The sequence below is a fragment of the Gracilinanus agilis genome, chromosome 5, assembly GCF_016433145.1.
Source record: "Gracilinanus agilis isolate LMUSP501 chromosome 5, AgileGrace, whole genome shotgun sequence".
Classification (NCBI taxonomy): Eukaryota; Metazoa; Chordata; class Mammalia; order Didelphimorphia; family Didelphidae; genus Gracilinanus; species Gracilinanus agilis.
The window spans coordinates 189,076,565-189,101,662 of NC_058134.1; the positions used below are offsets into that span (position 1 = coordinate 189,076,565).

Here is a 25,098-nt window from a genome sequence, read left to right on the forward strand (position 1 = left end):
GGGTATAGTGGCACCATTGACCTGCCAGAGCAAAGATCAAAATCAATGCTAACAAATTAGAATAAAAATATAAAAAAGGGTATTCACTTAAAAGCACTCCAACAAGATCTATTTCAACAAACTACTGAGATGGGCAAATAAGGGCTAATGATAAAGAGGTCACCATTTCTTAAAGTTGGTTGTCACCTCAAAGAGGGGATTGAAAGAGTAAACACACCACTATAATCAGGGAATATTTGCTCTACTTGCCACATGGAGAAACGAAATCACAAAGAATCATACTAGTGAAGAGTATAAGTCAGTGATACCCAAAGTGGGCGCCACCGCCCCCTAGTGGGTGCTGCAGTGATCCAGGGAGGGGCGATGATGGCCACAGGTGCATTTATCTTTCCTATTAATTGCTATTAAAATTTAAAAAAAAAATTTAATTTCCAGGGGGCTAAGTAATATTTTTCATGGAAAGGGGGTGGCAGGCCAAAAAAGTTTGGGAACCACTGATATAAGTGAAGAATTTATGTCAAATACTAAGTAGAAATATGTTGGGACATTATCAATATTATCTCATAAAAGTAAAAAGTGGTAGAGACAAATTGAAGGATACAGACAGCTGAGTGAAATACCTAATTAATTAAGCTAAATCATTCTGGATGCATTTTAAAAAATGAAGATCAAATGATGAAAAATGGAAATAATCTGTCAAGATTTTTACAACCTCTTTTTTTACCACCAAGGACAGTGGAATCGCCATATTTGACATTGGTCCCTGTTGAGGAAGCTTCACAGGATCATAGATATTTTAGTGGTAAAAAACCTTAGAGATCAAGTAGTCCAACACCTCACTTACAGATGAGGAAAGTGACACCCAGAAAGACTAAGGAACGTGCCTGTCACATATGTAAGTGACAGAAACAAGATCTTAACTGAAATATGCTGACTCTCAATCTAACTCTTTCTGGCTTGATTAAACTAAGTATGCACCAAGGAGGCCTATTGTGGAGGTGGACGGTTGTTGAGATTGTTGAAGGATTCTCAGGAAACCTGGGAATGGCAAGCATAGTGAATAATTTTTTTAAGCCACTAACAAAGACAGCTATGATCAAATATGAATGATTATCAGTCTTATGTTTGTATTTTCCTATTACCATAAAATTGTAATAAGAATGACCCAATTAGGCTTAGAAACCATTTTTAATGACGCTAACAAAAAGGAACGGGCAGGCTTTTGCAATTGACTTTTCTATAGCTGACCACAGTTTTAAAGCAACACTTAACTAAAAGATCACATTGTGATTATTGTTTGTTGACAATGAAAAAAATCCCACATTTTATCGGATAGAGTAAAATGATGTCTTAAGAGGTCTTCCTTCAGAAGATGACATCAATGTATATTATTTATTATTTATAAGACACTTTGAAAGAAGGAGGATTCTGTGACTTTTTGGAAATCTCAAGGGGGGAGATATGTTGCAGAGAAGCATTTGTCCCTGTCACAGAACTCTAGGTAAAGTGTCGCAATGGGGAAACAATTCTTAATGGATCCATATCTAGGCAGCACAAACATGACAGGGTTCCCTGAATGACAGTCATAAATTTTCAGAAGAGTTCACCCTGACTTTCCACATAGAAAGAAAAAAGAAGCACATCAAGTATGGATATTGTTGAAATTTAGGCTATTATAAAGAGGAACAGTACGGCACAAAATGTGTGTGGGAATCTGAACTTTTAATGACTTGGGGGTGAATTCTGGATCCTGGCACTTAAGAATTATGTGAGACCCTCCGGCAAATAATTTAATTTCTCACAGCTTTTGTCCTCATCTCTAAAATAGAAATAATAATAATAGTGCCTACTACCTCAAAGGGCTTTTCTACAAATTCTACAAATATTTATTGAGCACCGACCACATGTAAGGAGTTGTGCTAACTGAGAAGAAAATACAAAGACAAAAAGCAGAAAGAATGTCCTGCTCTTAAGGGTAACAAGTTCCTGCGAAGTTGAACAGTTACAAAAAGGCCGGGGCCAGATACAGCCTGAGGGAGGAGGGGGACTGACTCCAGGAGGAAGGAAAGCCTGAGCACAGGCTTAGGAGACAAACGATTAAGGGAGTGCATCTGAGAGGTTAAAACAGCCAGACAGTGAAAGGCTTCCAAGGCCAGGCTGAGGAAGAGGCAGCCAATTAAAATGACGAAAAGGGAAGTACCAGAGTAGTCGGGCACTGTTAGAAGGAGAGGCTAGTAGGAGAGATGGATGAGATTTTGGTCTTTGCCTGGTGGGCCAAAAAGATGGCCTGGAGAAAGCCAAGAAGGGGATGTGAGGGGGAGGCTGTAGAGGGGGCCCTGACAAGATGCTGAACAGAACTATGTGTGGAGGAGGGCAAGTGGGCTGGAGGAACTGAAGACGACTGAAGCTGCAAACCTGGACGACTGAGAAGTCTGCGGGAGGTGTAAGATCATGAGAGGATGAGTTCTATTTTAGACATACGGAACTGGATCTGCATTTAAACCGAACTTTAAGGTTGCCGAAGCACTTTACAAATGCCTCATGTTGTCCTCCTAAGGCCCCAGGAGGTTGTGTGCAGGGGTACACGTGGCAACACTCATTCTGGCCTGCTTCATGTTGTGCTCCTGCTCCAAGTACCTCCCCCAAACCCCTTCTTTTCAGTTGTCTTTAGAGCATTGTTTTCCTCATTAGACAGTAAACTTCTTGGGGGCAGCTACTGTTTTTCTTTTTCTATTTGTACCCTCAAACACATAGTCATCTGCTTGGCATATAGTAATAAATTTATGTCCATGTTTAGTGAACCGAAATGCAATCATCTGTTAATTTTGCAGTTGAGGAAAACTGAGGCAGATAGAAAGGTCATAGGGCAGCTAGATGCCGCAGTGGATTGAGAGCCAGGCCTAGAGATGGGAGGTCCTAGGTTCAAATCTGGCCTCAGACACTTCCTAGCTGTGTGACCCTGGGCAAGTCACTTAGCTCTAGTCCTTACTGCTCTTCTGCCTTAGAACCAAAACATAAAAGACAGAAGGATGTTTTTTTTGTTTTGTTTTTTAATTTTATTTTTTAGGAAAAAATTTTTCCATGGTTACATGATACATGTTCTTGGAAGGGTTTTTTTTAAAAGAAAGGTTAAGTAACATGTGCAGGGGCACATAGCTGGTACATGACTAAGGCTGGTCAGGCTCAGGTTTTCCTGACTCTAGGTACAACACTAACCACTATGCTGCCTGGCTGGCCTTCTACTACTTGGCTGCTTAGGAAATGTTCAGCTTAGTAGTTGGCAAAGCAGATCTGCAACTCTTCTTGGGAGAGGGATGAAGGTGATAGACCTAGGATCATCAGCACCAAAATGAAAAAGTGAATCTCCAAAAGCTAATCACATCTCTTGAGTGCTTAAGTGGAAAAGACTGAGGACTGAGTCTTGGGGTATGCTCACAAGGTAGGCGGTGGCCACATGCCAAAGGAGAGCGAGTTAGTTAGAGCTCCCTCCCAGTTATTATCCTAGAGAGCCTGCCGGACACTCCAAAATGCAGTCACCGTGCTCGCATGGCCCCAGATCTTCCCCCACCTCCATTCCTAGGTCACCTTTCTTCCCTCCAGGTGACATCCATGCACACAGAAGGATGCATACAGACAGAAGGTACCCACAGGCACAGGATGCTAATCAAATAGGCAACCACAGCATTTGAGGGGACAGCAATGCATAGAATTAAATTCCCAAATAAAAGGAACAGAAAAGAACTCATTGCAAAATTAGGAAGATTAATCTGAGAGATAAGAATCAGTTGCAACAAAGTTCCAAGACTGGTGATACACAGAGATAGAGTGACTTTTAAAGGAGGAGAGTTTGCTAAGTGGTGGCAGTAAGAAAAAGAAGTATGCTTACTCCTATGAATAGTGAAGTAGGACTAGAATTTAACACTACGAGGAAAGTAAGCTAGATTCCATTTGGAAAACTAAATAGAAATTTTATTGACCTTAAGCTTCCCTTCCTCATTTAAAAAAATCACTAATTTGTTTCTATGGATATATTTTGTTTTTACATTATCTACATTTTCTAATATATCCCTACCCTACTCCTACAGCTGCAGAACCATCCTTTATAATAATGGGAAAAAAAAGTACAATTAAAGTAACAAAAATACAAGCTCAACAAAATACTCAAACATTCGGTCACCCATCTCCTACAAAGAAAAGTGAGGTAGAAGAAAGGTTAAGCAAGCAAACAAACAAATAAATGACAACATTCTTCTAGTGCTTCTATATGCTTCCATGAATAGAATACTAACAACATCCTCCAAAGAATCATCACAGGGTAACAGAGAAGTGTATGGTATACTTGAATAGCTTGGAGCACATTCCTAACAAAGTATGGGTATGAGAAGCAGTACAAAGTATGTTGTAAGGAAATGAACCCTGAAAAAAGGAGGTGAGTTGGTTATGAAGCAAGAACAAATGAGCAGGGCAGCTGGGTAACTTAGTGGACTGAGAGCCAGGCCTAGAAGGAAGGTCCTGGGTTCAAATCTGGCCTCAGACACTTCCTAGTCCTATGACTCTGGGCAAGTCACTTAATGCCCATTGCCCACCCTTACCACTTTTCTGTCTTGGAACCAATACACAGTATTGATTCTAAGGTGGAAGGTAAAGGTTTAAAAAAAAAAGAAGAAAAAAAAAGGAGGATGAGTAGGTAGATGGAGACTTTAGCAGAGATTTGGGGCTGATGTGATATGATATTATAGTAAGATGATCAAACTAGTAACTTCTTGTAAACCTAACCTAACTACATATGCACAATTAAAATATCTTATCTTTAATTGCCTTAAATTGATCAATAAGTGAAACTTAAGAAATAAAGCCAGGAAAAATAAAACAAAACAAAAAGAACAAATGATCATTGATTGATAGCCCGTACACTACTGATATAAAGTGATATTAGGAGATCAGAAATGTCCCAACTTAGTTGGATAGAACCCTGTGAAGGATTTATAGTAGAATATGAATAAGGCATCTAATCCAAACATGCGTTCACATCTTGTGGGACTCAGCTAAACCACTGGAGGGAGCACCTGTGTCATAACTCATAGATCTATTTAAGTACTAAATAGTAGAGCCAGATTTTATTTTAATTATATTTTTCTACCTGCTATTCAAATAAGTGAAGATTTAAGAAATATATAGTAACAAACAAAACTGCAAGTAAAAATGGAGACTATACTCTTGACTCTGGACAATGAAAACACCCTTCATACAAAAATGCTATAAAAATTCAGTATCAGAACAATTAGATAGTGTTACAGTTAGAAATTTAGAAGACCATAAAATAATCAAAATAGGGCTGAAGAGATCCTCTTTAAGGTTATGTAGTTTTTCTCAACTTTGGTAAAAAAAGTGAACTTAAACCACTTCAGAAATATGGTGTTTATATAATTTGAAAATCTAGTTAAGAATATCACAGAACTTCATTTAATAAAACTAAGCTTTAATATTAATAGTTTATTTCTAGATTGATACTGACAACTACCAATAAACATGTTAAAGCTATTTATTCTGGGAAATGGTTAAAATTTGTCACATAAGTGGAAACTATTTTTGCATACTTTAAAATGTTTTGGAGTAATATAATTAATGTGTAGTTCATCCCTTACTTATACTTCTCAAGACATTTTTATTATCTTTTCTATAACATGCTCTGACACAGTTCCTAGGGGAGTTTTTAATTTCATTTTTAAGGCCGACAAATCAGGAAAGGTTTGGTTTCCTTCAATATTCCTGAATTCTTCTGTTAAATACTTCAAAAGCCAAACCAATACTTTTATGAGTAATTAAGTGAAAACTATGACTATGTCAATTCTGTAGAGTTGGAAGGGATATTACTAAGGGTTTGCAACAACTGAAAAACAATACATATTTTAATTTAAATTTCCAAAAATCCTAGTTATTAATAGTTCCCTTTAAAAATGAAGATGCATTAACCTCTGAGTTTATGAAATCACTTTTTCACTTTCTTTTTTCATATTTAGATCTACTATTTTTTTCATTAATTTTTCTCTTTTGCTCTCAGCATCCCAAAACACAGACACACAGACACACACACAATTAAGAAATAATTATCACAAGAGTAGAGGAATGAAGGACACAGATGTGACAAGGACCCAGCAAGTACATCCTAACTAAAGACAATATAAGCTTTTAAAACTGAAATGGGGACATATCTACTAAACTTCCCATTTCAAATTCTTTATTTCCCCCTTCTTCCAACTTCTGCTTTGGTTTCTTGACTAACTGTTCTCCTTTTTTGGTTTGAAAACTATTACTGTTGTCTTTCCATTTTCTCTTGACAATGTTTCAGTATAAAATTTTTTTTGGCAAAAAGTTTATTAACATCCATGATTTTATTCAATACTTTAATTGAAGCCAGCACTTGCTTTAGCTAAATCATTACCCTTCCTTTGTAGTCTTGCTTTAACTTAAACAGCTGCAGCACTATTATTCTTGATGCATGTGGCTTTTTGTCCTCTGTAATTATGACTGGGGTGACTGCTATATCTGGACAACAATCCCTGCCAATGTACAGTGAACACACCAAAGGAATGCTTCCCCTTTCAGGTGAATATAGGTTTCCTTGAGATCACAGTGATGTAAACAAACTGCCTATCAGGAACAGTTTACAGATACAGTAATTGATACTTCTGATCAATGAGTTTCATTCTATCTGAAGAGCATTAGAAGTTATATATAACAAGTTTTAAGTCATATTATTATTGAACTAATCTATCTTTTTAGTAAAAAAATGCCATCAAGGAGCCTGAAGATGTCACAGGCTCTCTTCAGCTAACAGTCATTTGCTGAAATTCTCAAAAATGTCCAATGGCTTTCATTGATTACATAATTAATAACCTTCTAGGAATAACATTGATTCTGAAGTTATAGCTTTCACAAATTTCCCGAATATCATTTGGCTGAAGAGATTGTTTGCTCTGTTGAACCTCTTTTCCAAAAGGACAAAAAACAGAAGATGTGTCAAGATTTCTATAATACTTTTTTCCCACCAGTGACAAAGATCAACATCACAGAGTTCCACAAGCTGCATAAGAGCAGAAATGGCACATGAGAAAACAAAGATGGGAAAAAAACCGAAAAGTGGTTAGAGGGGATCAAGTATATACAGAAGAGGTCTCTGTGTCTATAAATCCATGTCTACTTTTCCATCTTTGACAATAATCTATAAATACACTAACAGCATCATAGAAAAAGATAAGAAGCCTACAGAAAGACTTTTGCAAACAATCTACAGGAGAAGGCAGTATGGCATTGTACATAAAGAGAAAACCGGCTACTGCTTTGCTTGTTCAGCATATATCAAACCACATTTGATCCAGGAGAGAAAAACATTCCTTTGCAAGCTTCTCCTCCCATGCAGTATGTCAATATCCTACCAGTCCCCGAGAATGTAATGACAGAGATAAAAAAGTGACAAAAAGTATTTGCTTCTTAAAATAAACTTTTCCAACACAAAGTTCAAATGGAAGAGGGATTCCTCATGATGTAGAGAAAATGAGGGTCCTTAGAGTAGAGGTGTCAAACTAGAAGCCCTCAAACCTCCTAGTGAGGCCTTAACTAGATTAAAAAAAAAAAAATACAAGTCAGCATATGCAGCCCACAAGGATCCCTTTCTATTTAAGTTTGACACCATTGCTTTACAGGATTTTGCTGACTGTGTTAAGTCTTCCAACTTTGTAGTCTCCTAAATGAGATCCAAAATCCCTCAACAAAATTTAATCTAAAAATCAAGTGGATGAAAAATGCCTCTTATCCAGACTGATAAGCAGTTAGACAGACAATTTATAGAGATGGTGTATTGGTACATATATCCTGGACAAACATGTTGGAGATGGCTCCACGCTGAACTGGAAGAGGAAAATGAGTTCAAAGTGCACTGGGGAGATGCACAGTGCTTTCCATGATCCCAAACTTCTGCAGGAACCCAAAGGCTGGCTGGTGTGTTTACCAGCAAGGCTCTTCTCAGGGGCTGTGTGGAGCTGATGAATGGAATGTCACTCTCTCCCAGAAGAATTACAACAGAAGGTCATTTGAAGTGCACCAGAGGCACAGCTTGGGCAGGAGTCATCTACAACTTGTTACGGACAAAGAACTGGTCAAGAGAAACCAAATTAAGAACCTCACTGGGGAGGTACAGGATCAAAAAAGGAGAGAAGGAGGCAGAAGCTAATCAACAGCTTCTGTGCTACAAGCCAACAACGCTAAGAAAATTACAGGACAACTTCAAGCACACCAGAGAGACCACTTGTAAAGAAATTATGGGAAGGTATCCATTTGCCCAAGACAAGAAGGTACAGATAGTTGTCATTAGATGCAGGAGGGAGTGTCCACATCACTAAGACTAAAGATGTATTGAAGCACCATTAAAACATCTTTTTACCTATTAAAACAGGAAACAACTCCTTTTGATAGGTAGAAGAAACCTCATTAGTCAATTAGTCAAATCCCTTATTTGACAGTGGTAGAAATAGAATTTAAATGACTGTCCCTGGCTCACACAGCTAGTTAGTGGCAGAACTGGAACTAAAGACCACATCTCAACTTTTACTTCAGTACTCTTTCCATTAGACCAGTGATGGGCAAACTACAGCCTGTGGGCCATATGCGGCCCCCTGAAATGTTCTATACAGCCCCGCAACATTATTCCTAATCTGACAAATACAATGAGTAGGATACAATACAATGAAACTTCTAAAGAGTTACCTTAGAAACAGACTGAAAGATGAGGATTTCTACTTTAAAAAGTTTGCCCATCACTGCATTAGACCATACTTTTAAAAATTAATTAAATTAATTTCTGCTACTTATCATTGATTTTAAAAGAATTACAAAGGGTCAGCTAGGTGCCTCAGTGAATTGAGTGCCAGGCCTGGAGACAGGAGGTGTTGGGTTGAAATCTGGCCTCAGACACTTCCTAGCTGTGTGATCTTGGGCAAATCACTTAACCTCCACTGCCTCGCCCTTACCACTCTTCTGCCTTGGAACCAATATGCATTATTGATTGAAGACCAAAGGCAAGGGTTTAAAGAATTTTTTTTTAATTGTAAAAGATAGGAGTTTTATGTATTCATTTAAACTATAATGATGTCATGATAAACTACAATACTGTTAAAACAAACACAACACTCATCTCTTATTCAGCAATAAGAATTCTATGACACAGATTATAGGTTTATCTAAGAAAAAGCTATGGAAATATGACTAGTCCCCATATTATTTATTCTAAAAACCTGGAACCAATCTTATTTCTTTATAGTAAACATAAATTTATTCCTAGCTTCTATTAGCAACTATAATAGCAAACCTTTAAACAGATTCATACATAGACAAATTCATATAAAAATTCATAAGACATTTCAAAAGTAAACACAAATCATGTTATCAAATTATAACTATATCATATTTCAGTTTTTTGTCTTCAGGTACTTATAGGCACTACTTATTTTGAATTCTAATTATTCTTAAAACAGTATCTCTAGGTATACAAAAGTATACTGTGAAACAATAATGAGCTTTGCTGACCAATAATTAACAGAAAGTGTAACTTACTCTGCCCACAGGGCTCACTGGATGCACTGCGTAGTCTGAAGTCATATTATAGTTAGCAGCTTCATTTATCATGCTTATGGGTCGTTCCTTCTTTTCTTCCGAGGTCATAGTTGTAGTGGTCCTGAAAATACAATATGCTAAAGCACTAGAACTTGCTGTGTATGGAGGTAACTTTTTAATGAAAGTTTCCTAGTTGTGGCAGTGTGGCCTACTTTTTCAAACTTTTGCAATGCTGGTTATTGTGCTCATCCCCATCTAGTTTAATGCACTTTTTATTTACTTAAATGATCATACTTCACTCACATTCTGTCAAGACTTGATTTAATTCTAGATTTGGGGATTGTGTACTCTCCCATTCCCCGCCAAGATCATTTATAAATTGAGGCTTAGCAGTGCTACTTTTCTCATTAAGTAGGACATATGAGACATTCAAAAACAATTACTAGATACAATTTAAACTAATGATAGTTGTATAAAAATATCATTGTTGGGAAAGTCTGATATCAGTTCATAAGAAGATAGCTTTCTACTCTGAGGTATTTTACTAATAAACCATATTCTCCTTTCCCTCCTCTGGTTCTCTTCCTTTTTCTAGTTCTCTTTTTCTATAATTTGTATCTTCATATTTCTCATCCCCATGATCTCTCCCACATGGTTAAGCAGATACTAAATTGTCTATCTAACATTTAAATTTTCAATGCCACAAGTAAAGATCATTGCTACAAAGCGTCTTTTGTCTGGTTACTCTGAACTGCATGACCTTCTTTTCCCCATACTCTTTCCTTAATGTAGAGACCTTCTTCAATTCATTCACTGAATGCTTTTAGAGCAGGGGATCTGGGTTAATTATAGTGGAAAAAATCAAAAGGAAAAGAGGGGACATGTATTAGGAAATAAAGATCTTCTGATCAATAATAACCATATTTTAAGCTGAAATCAGCCTGATGGTTATACACAAAATACATAGTATACAGAAATATATGGTAGCTTTGAAAACTATTTTACACATTCAAATATGACACCTGGAAAAACTTTAGTGGTATAAATCACAGATCTACATTTTACAATGACATTTCACTTATGTGGAAAAGTTGAGAAGTAGGAAATGAGGGAAAATGTCCTTTACACTGCGCCAAAATAGTTGTCTCAGTTTCTATGTACTAAAGTTTGTTAACTTTATTCAAAGGAAAAGTCCTCAGAAATACATTTAGAAAATGTTTACTCTGACACAGTTTTGACAAGCTTCGTTATTTGATTTCTCAGCCACAGCAGATTAGGAGCAGCAAATTAGAAGTGGATAAGAGTTACTGTTAAAAACAGGAACAATGACAGCTGAAAGCATATGAGCTACATCTCTGGATATTAAAAAAAAAATCTGAAGATGAGATTGATGACCCACTGTCACTGATTCCTAAAAAAAAAAAAAAATCACAGAGAATGAGGGAGCTGTCACAGAATTAAGAGATGGAAACAAGTCCACACTTTTTTTTTTTAAAGAAAAAGAAGAGTCTGCAAATTAGAGGCCTATGAACTTGATTTCAACTGCTGGAAAATGACAGAATACATTACTTTTTAAAAGTTTCTGAATATGTAATTTCTAGAAAAGGAAGATCATTAAGAGTCAGCATAGTTTCATTAAAAATAGGTCATGCTAGACTATTCTATTTTACTTTTTTGTGAAGGTTACTAAACTGATAGAACAAGGGAATAGAGTTAATATAATTTACCTAATTTTTAGCCACACCTTTCATACTATTCTTGTGGAAAAGATAGAGAGAAGAGGGCTAATCAACAGTACAATTAAAGGGATGCTGAACAAGCTGATATCCTGGATCCAAAGAATGATCATTAATGATTTGATGATAACTTGGAAAGATGCTCCAGATTAGCTATATTTGAGCCTATGGAGTTCAACATTTTCATCTCTGATTAAAATAAAGGCTTGGGTCATACATTTATGAAATTTTTGGATCACACAAGGAGGATGAGATAGCTAACAAACTGAAAGATGGCCAGGTTTCAAAACTGAGCTAACTTATTTTGGATCAAATCAAATATGGTATAATTTAACAGCAATAACTTTTAAGTCTTTTACTTGGGACCAGAAAATCAACTTTCCAAGTACAAGATGAGGAGAGGAGGGTGTGGCTAAATAATAGTTTTAGGTGGGTCATAAGCTCAATGAGTCAGCAGGATGATGGCATCAAAGAAAGCCACTGTGATGTTAGGCTGTGTTAACAAGGGCAAAATATCAGTGACTAGGGAGATGAGGTGACTGTCCTCTGGGTCGGACCATATTAACAGCATTGTATTCAGATCCAAGGGCCACATTTTAGGATACTGATAAACAGAAGGACAACAAGGACACTAAAGAACTTTAACTCCAGGCTATATGAAGATAGAACTGGGGATGTTTATCTTATAGAAGAAAAAATCTTGGGGAAAGAGAAGACATGTCACCTTCCTCCAATTATTGGGGGGTTTATCTTCTAAAAGAGGGGTTAGATTTGCTCTGTTTGGCTCCCAGAAGGCACAAGTAGAACAATGGGTAAAGTTGAAGAAATGCCAATTTAAGCATGATGTAGGGAAAACTTATTAACAATTAGAGTGATTAAAAAATGGGATGAAACCCCATCACTGAAAGCCTTCGATGATTAGCTGGCTGAACTTACTTCCAGAATATGTTACAGTGAGGATTCTTGTTCAGTGTTATGGGATTTAAGCTGATATTGGAGATTAGATGTGCCCTTGTGTTTCTTTCAACTCAGAAATCCTAAAATTCTGACACATAAACAAAACTCTATAAAAGAATTTTTAAAAAAATGGACATTCTCTGCCCACCACACAGCAATAAGGTATCATTATATTACATCAAATATTGATTACAGATGTTTAAAAATGTTGACCAATGAAGCATAAGGATAAATGTTATTTTAAGTGCATTCTATAAGATAGCAATAAATTTAAAAAATATCTGATCATAGATTTTTAGAGTTGGGAGGGACTTTAACCATTATCCATTCCAACATCTTCATATTATATATCTCATAAATGAGGTCCAGGGAAGTTAAGAAACTTGCCCAAGATTACACAGGTGGTAATTGACATAGCTAGTAAACTGATACTACCTCTAAATACAGTGATCCTTCCATTACATTAAAGCTGAAGATCAAGCTCCATGTACACAGAAAACTCATTTTTATGGACTAGTTCATTCTTAAACAAATGAAACATTATACAGATTTCTTGGGGCATGTAACTGGCACACATTCATGCTTATACCAATCTTCATCCTAAAATTAATAACAATCCTATGGCTTTGAAGGAAAAAGGAATTTGTTGCTACTTAAAACAAAACTTCATGTTGGCCAAAATGTAGACCACAAAATAAACAACAAATATTAAATTAAGCATCTATTCCATACTAGTATCGCATTATTCAGAAATAATGCAGAGAGGCAGCAGTTAAGATTTGGAATAATACCAGCTTCCTGAATGGGCAATAACTTCTTTTTTAGTAAATTTAAATAGTATGTGACGGGCAAGAGTGCTCTACAAAATCAGTATGGCAACTGAACTACTGAACAATGAAAGAAGGAGGAACTGTAGATAGGAAATTAAAGAAAAAAGAGGAGAGTAAGAGCAAAAGATGAAGGGCTAAAGTCAAGTATGAAATAAAGGGGGGAAAGGCAACTTAATTTTCTTTTTACCTGTGCATTAAAAGTAAGTTTTTTCCATCTTTCATTATGGAGCTAAATTAACTGAGTCAACATTTTACTCACACATTTGAGAATTTTAGTTGCAAGTGATATCACTGGCCATATAGTCTAACCCAGGGGTCGGCAACCTTTTTGGCCGTGAGAGCCATGAACACCCCATTTTTTAAAATGTAATTTCGTGAGAGCCGTACAGTGCAAGCTCCTGTAACAGTGCCTGAAAAAAAATCGACTTTATGGTTCCTGCAGAAAGAGCCATATTGGTCTAACCCTTAAAAGAATCCCTTCTATAAACATATCTGAAAAAGTATTCAGCATTTGCTTGAAGACTTCCAATGATGAGGAAATCCCTGCTTCCCAAGGCAGCCCTTTCCACTTTTCCATAGCTCTTTTGTGGTAGAAAGGTACATCATGCCCAAATCTGTCCCTTTGTGATTTAATTTCTTTCTCTCATTTTCCCGCTGGGCCCAAACTTGGTGATAAGCTTTGGTATATAATATGTAACAACAGATATATTACCCACCTCCGTCCCTCTGTCTTCTATTTCCCTAGGCTAAATTAGTCAGAGCTTCTTCAACTAATCTTCAGAGAGAATCATTACATAGTATTTTATATTCTGAGTGCTCTCCTCTAGTGACTCTCCACCTCATCAATAGATTTTCTAAAGTGTAGCACATGAAAATGAACAAAGATGATATTCTGACCCCTGGAAGGCACAGCAGGATCCTCCTCAGGACTAGAAATTATGTTTCACTTAAATTCAACTTGAGAGCACAAACTTCCCTCAGCTTATATTTGTGAAAATGTTTTCTAAACCTAATGTAAAAGATTTGTATCTATTAAATTTTATCTTATTAGATTTGTCCTAATTCTATGTTCTGTCAAGATCATTGTGGACTCTGAATGTCAACCAAAGAGTTAGCTAGCCTTTACTTAATGTTATTTACAGATGTGAGAAGCCTGCTACATGCAGATCATTAATCACAAGATTTTTAAATGCACAGGACTAATCACAGTTTCTTTGGACAACCCTTTGGAAAACTTCTAAGCCAACATTAAAACATCAATGATTACTTTTAGGGTCTAAATAGCCAACTAGTCTTGAATTAACCTGACTGAACTATTAACTAACTTGTATTTATCTTTTGCACAAGATTAGCTAGAATGAGAAAATTTAGCAAGTGCTTTGCTCATTTAATGAGTTCTAAAAATATTCCCTAAAGGGGTAAAAGTAGTGCCTTGTGTTGTTGCCAAAAGCACACAAAACAGAACAACACAATACACACATACACAAAAAAAGATAGAAACAAAACTGGCATGGATTGATTGGAAAACAGCTGAAAGAAACTGTAGTATAGGAATGCATTTCACTCTAAGAAATGAAGAATACTGCAGAACCAAAAAATTATATACAGAATTCAGAGTAACTCAAAGACTTTTAAAAAGTAATGTAAGTTTAATCTGGAAACAATATAAATAAAAATTAATTATATTTGTTGTTGTTGCTCAATCTTTTACTGGTATCCCAACACTTTGTGAGCCAGAAACATAGCACGGCAGGCCCTTCTGTCCTCCATTATCTCTTGAAGTCTATCTAAGTTCATGTTCATGACTTCCATGACACTCTTCTATCTATCTCAACCTCTGCCTTCTCCTTTCACATTCAACCTTTCCCAACATCAGGGTCTTTTCTCAATGAGTTCTGTCTTCTCATTATGTGGCCAAAGTATTTAAGCTTAAGTTTCAGTAATTGATCTTCCAGCAAATAGTATGAATTAATTCTTTAAGCATTGACTGATTTGACTTTTGGGGATATTCTAGGCAAACATACTTGAGTGGGTTGTCATTTCCTTCTCCCAGCTCATTTTACAGATGAGGAACTGAGACAAATAGGATTAAGTGGCTTGCCCAGGGTCACACAGCTAGTAAGTAAGTGTCTGTAGCCAGATTTGAACTGAGGAAGATGAGCCTTCCTGACACCAGGCCCAGCACTCTCTCTACTATCCCATCTAGCTACCCTGACTAATAAAATAAATTAATGTAAATGAAAACAGCACAACCCTGGAGAATAGTATAACATTTGTTTTCACTGGGAAGAAATGTAAGATATCATGGGAGAATATTCATACAGTGCCACGTGCAATAAACTTTTCAGTCAGTTTAATAAAAACTTTTTTTTTTCGGTCACTAGTGAAGATTCAATGCAAGTGGGGATGGGAAGAGTTACACACTGGGGAAATATTGTGAGTAAAAAAAAGGCATCAATTTAACTTTAAAAAAATCTTTATGATTTAAAATATATTTTTTAAAAACCTAGGTAAACTAAATCCTGTCAAAATCAAATAAAAGAAATTAAAAAAGAAATTAAAAAATAATCTAGGTAAACTAACCCTGTCAAAAAAAGGAAATAAAGTTGTTTCTGTATGACTTGTTCTTGTATCTATTTACCATGAATTTCTTTTCTAGATGTTCACTATCGCCACCCACTTATTATAGTATAGCTACTTTCCAAAGATCCAAGTCAAGTTCACTGGCTTATAGTATAAACCCTTGACTTTGCTTCTCTTTTGAATACTGGGAATTTGGCTCTTTTCCTAATCCTGTGGTACCTTTCCTGCTCCTCCCAATCCTTCAAAGAACAGTGACTCAGCAAGGACACTAGCCAGTCCTTTAAGTACCTAAGAACAGGTTCATGATGCACAGATGCTTGGAACTCATGGAGGGTGGGAGCATACTTTTCTCAATATCTCTATTATCTCATATCTACTCCCTGTGGGTCATTCTGTTTTGTCCTTTGCAATTCAGACTTCACTTTCCTTCACAGAGAAGAGCAGAAACAAAGTCAGAATGGAGCAGCTCTCTGCCTTGTCTGCCCTCAAGTTATCCTTCTTAGATGCTCCTTTTCTTTAAAAAAAAAAAACAAAAAACTCAAAACAAAATGGGGCAGGGTGGGAGGGGAGGGACGAAAGGACAGGGAGGTGGCTCAGTGCATAGAGCCACAGTCAGATCTCCCTATACTTAAAACACTTTCATTTGACACTATCATCTGGTCAAGCTCTCATTCAGGGACCTAGAAAAGCTCTTTACTGGTCTCTACTTATTTTCTTCTTGCTTGCATCTTAACTGCTTATAATTTGGCTTCCTATATGGTTGTTGAGTTATTAAGGATCTCTCAGCTGCCAAATCTGATGGCCTTTTCCTACTCCTCAGCCTTCTGCCCCGGAATGAGGCTAAGACCTCTACCATCGATGAATGAGGCTAAGACAATCTACTATTAACTGGCTCTGTGATCCTGGCAAGCCACCTAATCACTGTGTCTCAGTTTCCTCAATTGTAAAACGGAATAAATAGCATCTGCCTCTTTTGGGGTGGTTATAAGATCAAATGAGGCATTATTTGTCAAGCGCGTAGCATGGCACCAGGCATACGGTAGGTACTCTATAAATGCTTTTTTCTTTTCTTCCTACTATTTTGAACTTTAATATGACCAACACTGAACTCATCCCCAAACCCATTTCTTTTCCAAAGTTCCCTATTTCTTTCAAAGGGAAAAATATCCTTCTAGTCAGACTGGAATCCCTGCTTGAGAACCTCGTTAGCATCTCATCGCCTTGACAAACATTCCAGACTTTTCTTCCTCTTACTAACCTCTTGCCTCTGCCTGTTTTTCTAATTTGTCTTAACAACTACCTTCTCATTCTTCTTTGGTCTTCTTAGCTCCCTGCTCCTATTTCAATCCCTCCCTTTTACTTTTCAACCTGAGATCTTTCCCCTGGATTCTTCTAGATGACTCCTATTTATATTCTCCTAAAAACCAAACTTTTTTGTTTTATCTTGTCTACAATAATGTCTAAAGAAACTCTACCAAACGCTTTTGTAAAATATAAGTGCATTACTGAATTATCCATAATGAATAATAATCTTAATTTAAAAAAACTAAACACAAATTAAAAATAGAAAAGTAGATGAGCAGGAAAACCTGGATAAATAAGCATCAGAAACAATCAAACTCAATAACTCAATACTGCTTAACTTGATAAACAAACCTGAGAACACAAAATATTTGAAGAAAAATCTTCCCATTTGCCAAGAATTACTGAGAAAGCAGGAAAGCAAATACTCTAAATAAATTAATTAAATATCCCCCTAGCCCCGCACAAAATGACACATGTAAAACCCAGTGGAATTGTGTGTCAGCTATGGGAGGGGGGTGAGGAGAAGGGAGGGAAAGAACATTAATCCATGGGCAAAAACCCCCAAATTAATTAATTAAATGAAATTCAGCCCCCCCCCACCGAAACTAACTAAATAATAATAATAATAAAAAACCAGGAAAGCAGTCTGATTAAAAAAAAAATTATGATTAGACCAAAATGTTGTACTATTTGCTTTAATATGTTCAAGATGTGTGCAATCTAGTTATTCTATGAAAAAAATTAGAGAAGAATGGGATTAGGAACCTTTTTTAGGTAAGGGGTATAGCTATCATAAAAGCAAAAATGGATAATTTTGGTGATTGTGCCCTAAATTTAAAAGCTTTTACATGAGCAAAATTAATTTTGCAAGAATCAGAAGAAAAATCATGATTTCATTAAATATAGCCAACCCCCTCTACCAGTTCTCCATCTACTATACTGTGCTATCTTTTCATTAAAGCAATTCAATTTTTTTTTTTTACCCCAAGGCTCAAACCTCATCAATAATACAGTTTTAAATGTGGCTGCCATATACACTCACTTGAAACCAAATTCATCTAACATTTCTTACTAAAATTTTGAAGTTACTGCTACTACCAGGATTTGGAGGTATAGGACAGGAAATTATGGAAGCTGAGATGCTGAGACTGGGCTAGGATTAAGAACTTTTTTGGGGGCAGCTGGGTAGCTCAGTGGATTGAGAGCCAGGCCTAGAGAGGGAGATGCTAGGTTCAAATCTGGCCTCAGACACTTCCCAGCTGTGTGACCCTGGGCAAGTCACTTAACCCCCACTGCCTAGGCCTTACCACTCTTCTGCCTTGGAGTCAATACACACACAATATTGACTCCAAGATGGAAAAATAAGGGCTTAAAAAAAAAAAAAAGATCTTTTTTTAAAAAAAAAATCAACACTAATATCTCTTAAAAATCTTTCCATCCACACTCCTAACCATCTTAGTGTAGACAGTCTAGACTCAATCCTTTCCTTCCTTACCTAAAAGATAGTGCCTCATTAATCTTTTTAGATCCCTCATGTACTACAATGTTAGCATAGTTAGCTATTTAATAAATGTTTGTGAAACTGAAGATTATCAGTTAAATGTTAGTGTGACAAACCAAGGACTTACCCCTTTCATTAGTTAAAATAATTTATAAAATCTCAGCCTTCATGATAAAATCTTTGAAGGTCCTTGTGCTATTCCAAAGAAATCAAACAAAGTCATTAGTGTTGGCAGTTTCACCTGAGTACAAATATTCCGCATGGCAAAATTCACTAATAGAATTTTGCTCTGAATGTAAATTAAAGCTTCAGTCTCTAAGTAACAAGTATTATATTAAGGGAAGTGATAAATTGGGCAAGTATTTATTTTGTAATAAATTCATATACTTACTGTTCATTTACGACAAAAATACAATTATCCTGTGATGGTTGTCCTGTAACTGGATGTTTGCAGGTCACCTTCCGTTCATTATGACTATAAGAAGCAGATGAGAAAAAAACATATGAGAAAAATGGGATTTTTTTAATTTAAAAAATTGCCCACAACTGGCACCTATCTTACATGTCCCCCCCCCCCCCCACCAAGCAAAGCAATTGTACTTTAAATAATGTAAATAGGACACCTGGGTGGCTCAGTGGATAGAGCCAGGACATGGTGAGTTCAAATCTGGCCTCAGACACCTCCTAACTGTGTGACCCTGGGCAAGTCACTTAACCCCAATTACCTAGCCCTTACCACTCTTCTGCCTTGGAACCAATACACAGTATTGATTCCAAGTTAGAAGGTAAGGAAGAAGGGGGAGGGGACAGAGAGAGAGAGAGAGAGAGAGACAGACAGACAGACTTTTTAAAATATGCAAATCAATATCAACAGAATTTTAATAGTTGTAAAATAGTGATTAGACAGAATGAGTTGTTAGAAAAATCTATGTATGTGTTCAGTTTTACACATTAAGTTAGAGCTAATGGTTCAATCATCAACAGATAGAAACTCTTTATAAAACTCTTATATGAAAGACTGTCCCATATCACTTTTTTCCCCCATTAATTAATTAATTAATTAGTTGTTTTTAAGCCCTTAACTTCTGTGTATTGACTTATAGGTGGAAGAGTGGTAAGGGTAGGCAATAGGGGTCAAGTGACTTGCCCAGGGTCACACAGCTGGGAAGTGTCTGAGGCCAGATTTGAACCTAGGACCTCCTGTCTCTAGGCCTGACTCTCAATCCACTGAGCTACCCAGCTGCCCCCCCCCCTCCATATCACTTTTAAGAAAGGAAATGATAAATGATCACTCTATTGCAAATATTGATAATATGGAAATAGGTTCTGATAAATGATACATGTAAAACCCAGTGGAATTGCTTGTTGGCTCTAGGAGAGGGGAGAATATGAATCATGTAATCATGGGAAAATACTCTAAATTGATTAAATAAAAAAATTTAAGCAAAAAAAAAAAAAAAGAAATGAAAATCAAAACAGTTCTGAGTCAGCAATACCAACAAAGATGACAAAAGTTGAAGAAAAGTCCACATTAGAGGCAATACAGGGAAGATAAGTAAGCTGTGAATAGCCAGCTATCAACTACCCCATTTTTAAAAAGCTCAGAATCACTTATAATAAGAGAAGCAGCATACTATTTGATCTAGCAAAACCACTAACTGACATAAACATCAGAAAAAAGATAGAAGGAAATATACATAATAACATTTATGACAGTACTTTCGCTGGAGCCAGAGAACTAGAATGAATGGAGACTCATAAATGCTGGGAACTTTTAAACAAATTGTAGCATAAGAATATAATAGCATATTATTGTTGTAAGAAATGCCAAATATGATCATTTCAGATAAATGTCTATAATCTTAAGTAGAATGAAATAAGTAAAACCAGGAGAAGACATTATACGAATATCAGAGTATTATAAAAGATAATTTTCAAAGATGTTGATCAAAGCAGTGACAATCACAAAGGTAAGAGACGAATAATGAAGCATGCTGCCTACCTCTTAGAAGAGTAATAGACTAGAGAGCCAGACTGAGGTGTTATCATACATAGCCAATGTTTTGATTTGCTTTGTTTGTCTGTATTTGTTTGTTACAGGAGAAAGCCATTTCTTGGGGGTGGGGTTAATAGTATAAAATGCAAAAAAAGTTTAAAGAATCATTTAGAAATACATAGGAAAAAATTAAATTCAGAAGGGGATAAGTATATAAAGTTTGTAACTATCTTAAGTTTAATATAATTCTTAAAAATAAGTTACATATAACAAATCAATTTCATATGCAATGATCTTTTTAATTCTTACATAAGATTTGCTGATAATTATTAAGTTCATAATAAAAAAAGAAAAAAGGCAGATTACTACACTGTTAGCAGAACTGTAGTTTAGGTATAATCATTCTGGAAAGCAGTTGGATTAGGGGAAGGTTTGACAAAAATATGATATTATGAATATAATGCAATGTTTTAGTACCACCAGAAACAATTTGGGAATATTCAAATAAGCTGATAAAAAGTTTGGATGAACCAGGAGAACAACTTACATAATGATTACAATAATGAAAAAGAAAATAACATTGAAAAGATATCACGACTCTGATTATGTGACTAACCAAGATTTCAGAGAGCTATTGGTGAGACATAATTCCTTTTGGCAGTGTGTTTACAGACTCTAGGTGTTACAGCTTATACATTTTGTGTGTGTTTAGTTGTTTATGGGTTGCCTTCCCCCATTCAAATATCAAGTTCCTTTGGGGCAAGGACAGTGTTTTGGTCTTTCTTTACATCCCCAGAATTTAGCACAGTGCCGAGCATAATACAAATGAGGTAATTGTTTATTGATGATATTGTCAGATGAGGCAAACACCCTTAGATATCATTGTTTTAATTTGATTTCCTAAATCAAACTTCTTTCCAGCAAAGGATGTTATATTAGGATGGGAAAACCAGGAAATGATATTTGTTCTTATTAAAACAAATTTATTAAAAAAAAACTAATTGGGTAAAGTGGACACTAACAACTAGAAAGACTGGCTACAGTTTCAGAGGTAACATTATTTTAGCTTTGAAGGAAGACAAGAGTTCTGAGAAAAAGGAATTGAGAAAAAAGTATAAAATACATTGAGGACAGAGTTTGGTTAACAAGTTCGTGAAATTAGAATGTAAACTTCATGAAGTGAAAGACTGCCAACCTAGTTGGCTAAAAAGATAGATGGAAATCAGATTTCAGCTGGAATAAAATGAAAAATTAGATTGCATTTTGTCCAGCAGTCTCCAAAGTTTTGATTGTTAAGTATCTATTGTTAAGCTATTACATAATATATAATATGCATTATATATTATAAGCACATACCTCTACTATGTATATTTACTTAATTATAATTTTTTACACATTTCCTATAATGCTCTAGTAATTATATACAGTATAAAACTTACCTACAAAATAAGACATTAAAAAGGATATCTAAGAGGAGAGATATCCTGCAAGCAGTTGATACCATATGACTTTCTTGAGAAATTAAGGCTAGATTTGGGAGTTATTTGTGCAAAGGAGAATCTTAACTCATGGAAGCAGCGGAGAATATAAAGACAGCTCATGGAGAGAAAGAAGAAAAACAGGCCCAGAACAGAGCCTTGAGTGATATAATGGGTCCAAGATGGATAATGAACAAGCAAAGGAGTTTGAGGAATACTGAAACTAGCAAGAGGCAAATCCTGGACAGTAGTTGTATGGAATCAAGTGGAAGTGAAGTATTTCAGAAGGAGAGAGTGTCAAGTGTCAACAGTATCAAAAGCTTTAGCTTTAGAGGTAAAAAAAATGTGAAGACCTTTTACAGGATTTAGCAATTTAAAAAATCACTAGTAATGTCTAAAGAGAAAGTTTCAGTCTAGCCATGGGATTTTAGATGATAATCACTGTGGTCCATTCTAGCTGTAAAATCCTATGAGTTAAGGTAAATGATGTCAGATTTGAATATAATGAGTCATTTTGCCCTTTAGAGAGAGAAAATAACAGATCATTGAGGGACGTGAGAAGAGGAACAGAGTAAAACAAAGCAAAACAAGACAAAAAAAACCAAACCCAGAAATGTCTCTTAGTCAGATATATTGCATACTCTACGGGGAAGAAAAAAGATCTGAAGCACTGCCTGAAAATGTGACCGAATGGTAAGAAAAATTGCCCTGGAATGAACTCGCCAATTATGTTTTCATGCAACAACAATAACAAAATTCTAATATGCCAAAATGTAGTACCACAGAGGAGCCATTGATTTTCATAAATGTTGCTTTGGTTGTTCAGTTATTTCAGTCATATCAGACTCTTTGTGAACTCATTTGGAATTTTCTTGACAAAGATCCTAAAATGGTTTGCCATTTGCTTCTCTAGTTCATTCTACAAATGAAAAAAACTGAGGCAAAGAGGGTTAAGTTAGGGCCACAAAATTAATAAATGTCTGAGGCCAGATTTGAATGAAAAGATGAATCTTCCTGACTCCAGACCCAGCACAACCTACTGTGCCACCTAACTGTTCCTAGCTGCTTCGGCAAGAATATTATCTTTCCTGGAAAATATTTTTGAAAATACAGTACTGTCTATTGACTTGACTCTCAATCTTGAAGGTAGTACATATTTGAGATGTCAGATAATAATACATGGTTATGAAAATAAAAAAGATTTTTATGTGTGCTATTTATTATGAAATATCCATAACCACAGACCACAATCTTTGTTAGTCACTAACTTTTTGAAGGCTATATTTGTTTAAAGTTCTTCTACTGCAAATTCGTGATTTTTCCATTATTATTATTGTTAGTAAAAAATCCTTGCTCAAATGTTTTATTTCAATTTTAGGCAACATTTTTGGATAAAATAATAGGAAAAAGTTTCTGATACTAATTTTTAAGTTTTGGAATTTTTTACCCACATTAACAAGGGCTGTATAGGATTTAATTTAAGCCAAGTGATTGTTCTTAAATTTAACAGAAGTTATATACTTTTCCATGATTATGTTATTAATTTTTCAGTGAGCACCACCACATCAAATAACCAAACGCATTATGACGTCACTATAAATGCACATGCACACACGCTTCTTTTATTGACTTTTTAAAAGGTATAGAATCATAATAGAAATAAAAAGCTACATGTAAAGTCTTAGCTTGTATAATTAAGGATAGATTACTACCCGAAAAGGCTTTTGGGCAAGATTTAGACCAGCTAGCCTATATGCTATTCCCTCACCTCCACACATTCTATAACCTGTTCTGTACTTTCTGCACAAGCTCTCAACATACCTGGGAAAAAATCCCCTTCTCATTCTTCTGCTTCTTAGAATCATTTTTCTTCAAAGCTCTGCTCTGGAGCCACTTCTACCCAAGTCTTTTCTTATCTTCCCCTAATCTTTCCCCAGCTAGGAGCGATTGCCCCTTTCAAATACTGTATGTTTTAGTCCTCCAGTAGAATGTAAGTTCTAGAATGGCAGAAATCCTGACTATAATAACCTTATCCGGAGTAGGCAATTATAAATATATTTTTATCTGTGGTCAGCCAGAGCAAGAGGCAAAACCAGAACTCATGTGTTTCCTACATCCCAGCTGAGGGCTCTTGGCACTAACTGAGCCATTTCTAATTTCCAGATGTCAAGAATTATCAATGATAGGTTTGAGGCATGAAGAAACTTTCTTTAGAAGTCACCCATCATTCTACCTTGATAAGGAGACTAAAGCAGTAGGAGGCAGAGTGGCTGTCAAACATCACACCAAGTGAGGGGAATTTGGCTTAAGTCAAAAGTCAACCAATATTTATTAAAATTTACTCTGTGCCAGGCACTGTTGCTAGGGATACAAAGAAGAAAAACAAAGTTCCTGCCTCTAAAGAGCTTACAATCTAATGGGTGAAGACAAGAGGCTGAAAAAAGGGAAGTGGCCCTGCCAAAATGATGCATGATGTTCATATAGTCAATACAGGTAGCACATTTGATGGTCAGAAAGTCTGAGCCTTTCTAAAAAGGGTCTTGGGGGAAGCTTATCAGGGAGAGGCAGCTGAAGGTGTTGGAGAAGCCTTACTTAAGTTAATGGTCTTTTATTGTACTATTAATACACTCACTTTATATTTATAATGTTATAATATAGCACAGGATATTATATATAGAAATATATTGTAGTCATTTCACAGCTGAGGAAATTGAGGCAGAAAGGTTAAATGATTGCCATGGGTCAAATAGCTAGTCAGTGCCTCAGGCCAAATCTGAATTCTGGTTTTCCTGAGTCCAGGACTGGCTCTCTATTCATTTTGCCACCCAGCTCCCTGCCTGGGAGGTACAGGGTTCAGAATAGAGGAAGTAATGGCCTTGTTCTACTCTGCTGTGGTCAAATTGCCAGGAGCCCCTCAGAGAAATAAGGGTCTCCATCAGGGTCCATCGAGTCAATGTAGACAGCAGAGCCTTACTTTGATCCCTATCATCTGAAAATCAGGCCACAGGATGGATGGTCAGTCAGACCCCCTTTGTGTGACTCCCTTCTGACCAACATTTTTTATTATTAAAATTATTATAATCTATATTTTTAGGATAGCCTC

At 36.0% G+C, this 25,098-nt stretch overlaps 1 protein-coding gene across 1 annotated transcript in view; it reads right to left on the minus strand.

The window, feature by feature from the left end:
• The window catches only part of PLEKHA5 (pleckstrin homology domain containing A5), a 162,753-nt gene that overhangs the window by 71,001 nt on the left and 66,654 nt on the right, over positions 1–25,098 (minus strand). Inside the window, exons 4-5 of the mRNA XM_044678478.1 lie at positions 18,913–18,996; positions 9,610–9,730 (exon numbers count right to left, since the gene is read on the minus strand). Of these exons, the coding sequence (XP_044534413.1) occupies positions 9,610–9,730; positions 18,913–18,996 (205 nt within the window). The remainder of the gene's footprint in view (positions 1–9,609; positions 9,731–18,912; positions 18,997–25,098) is intronic.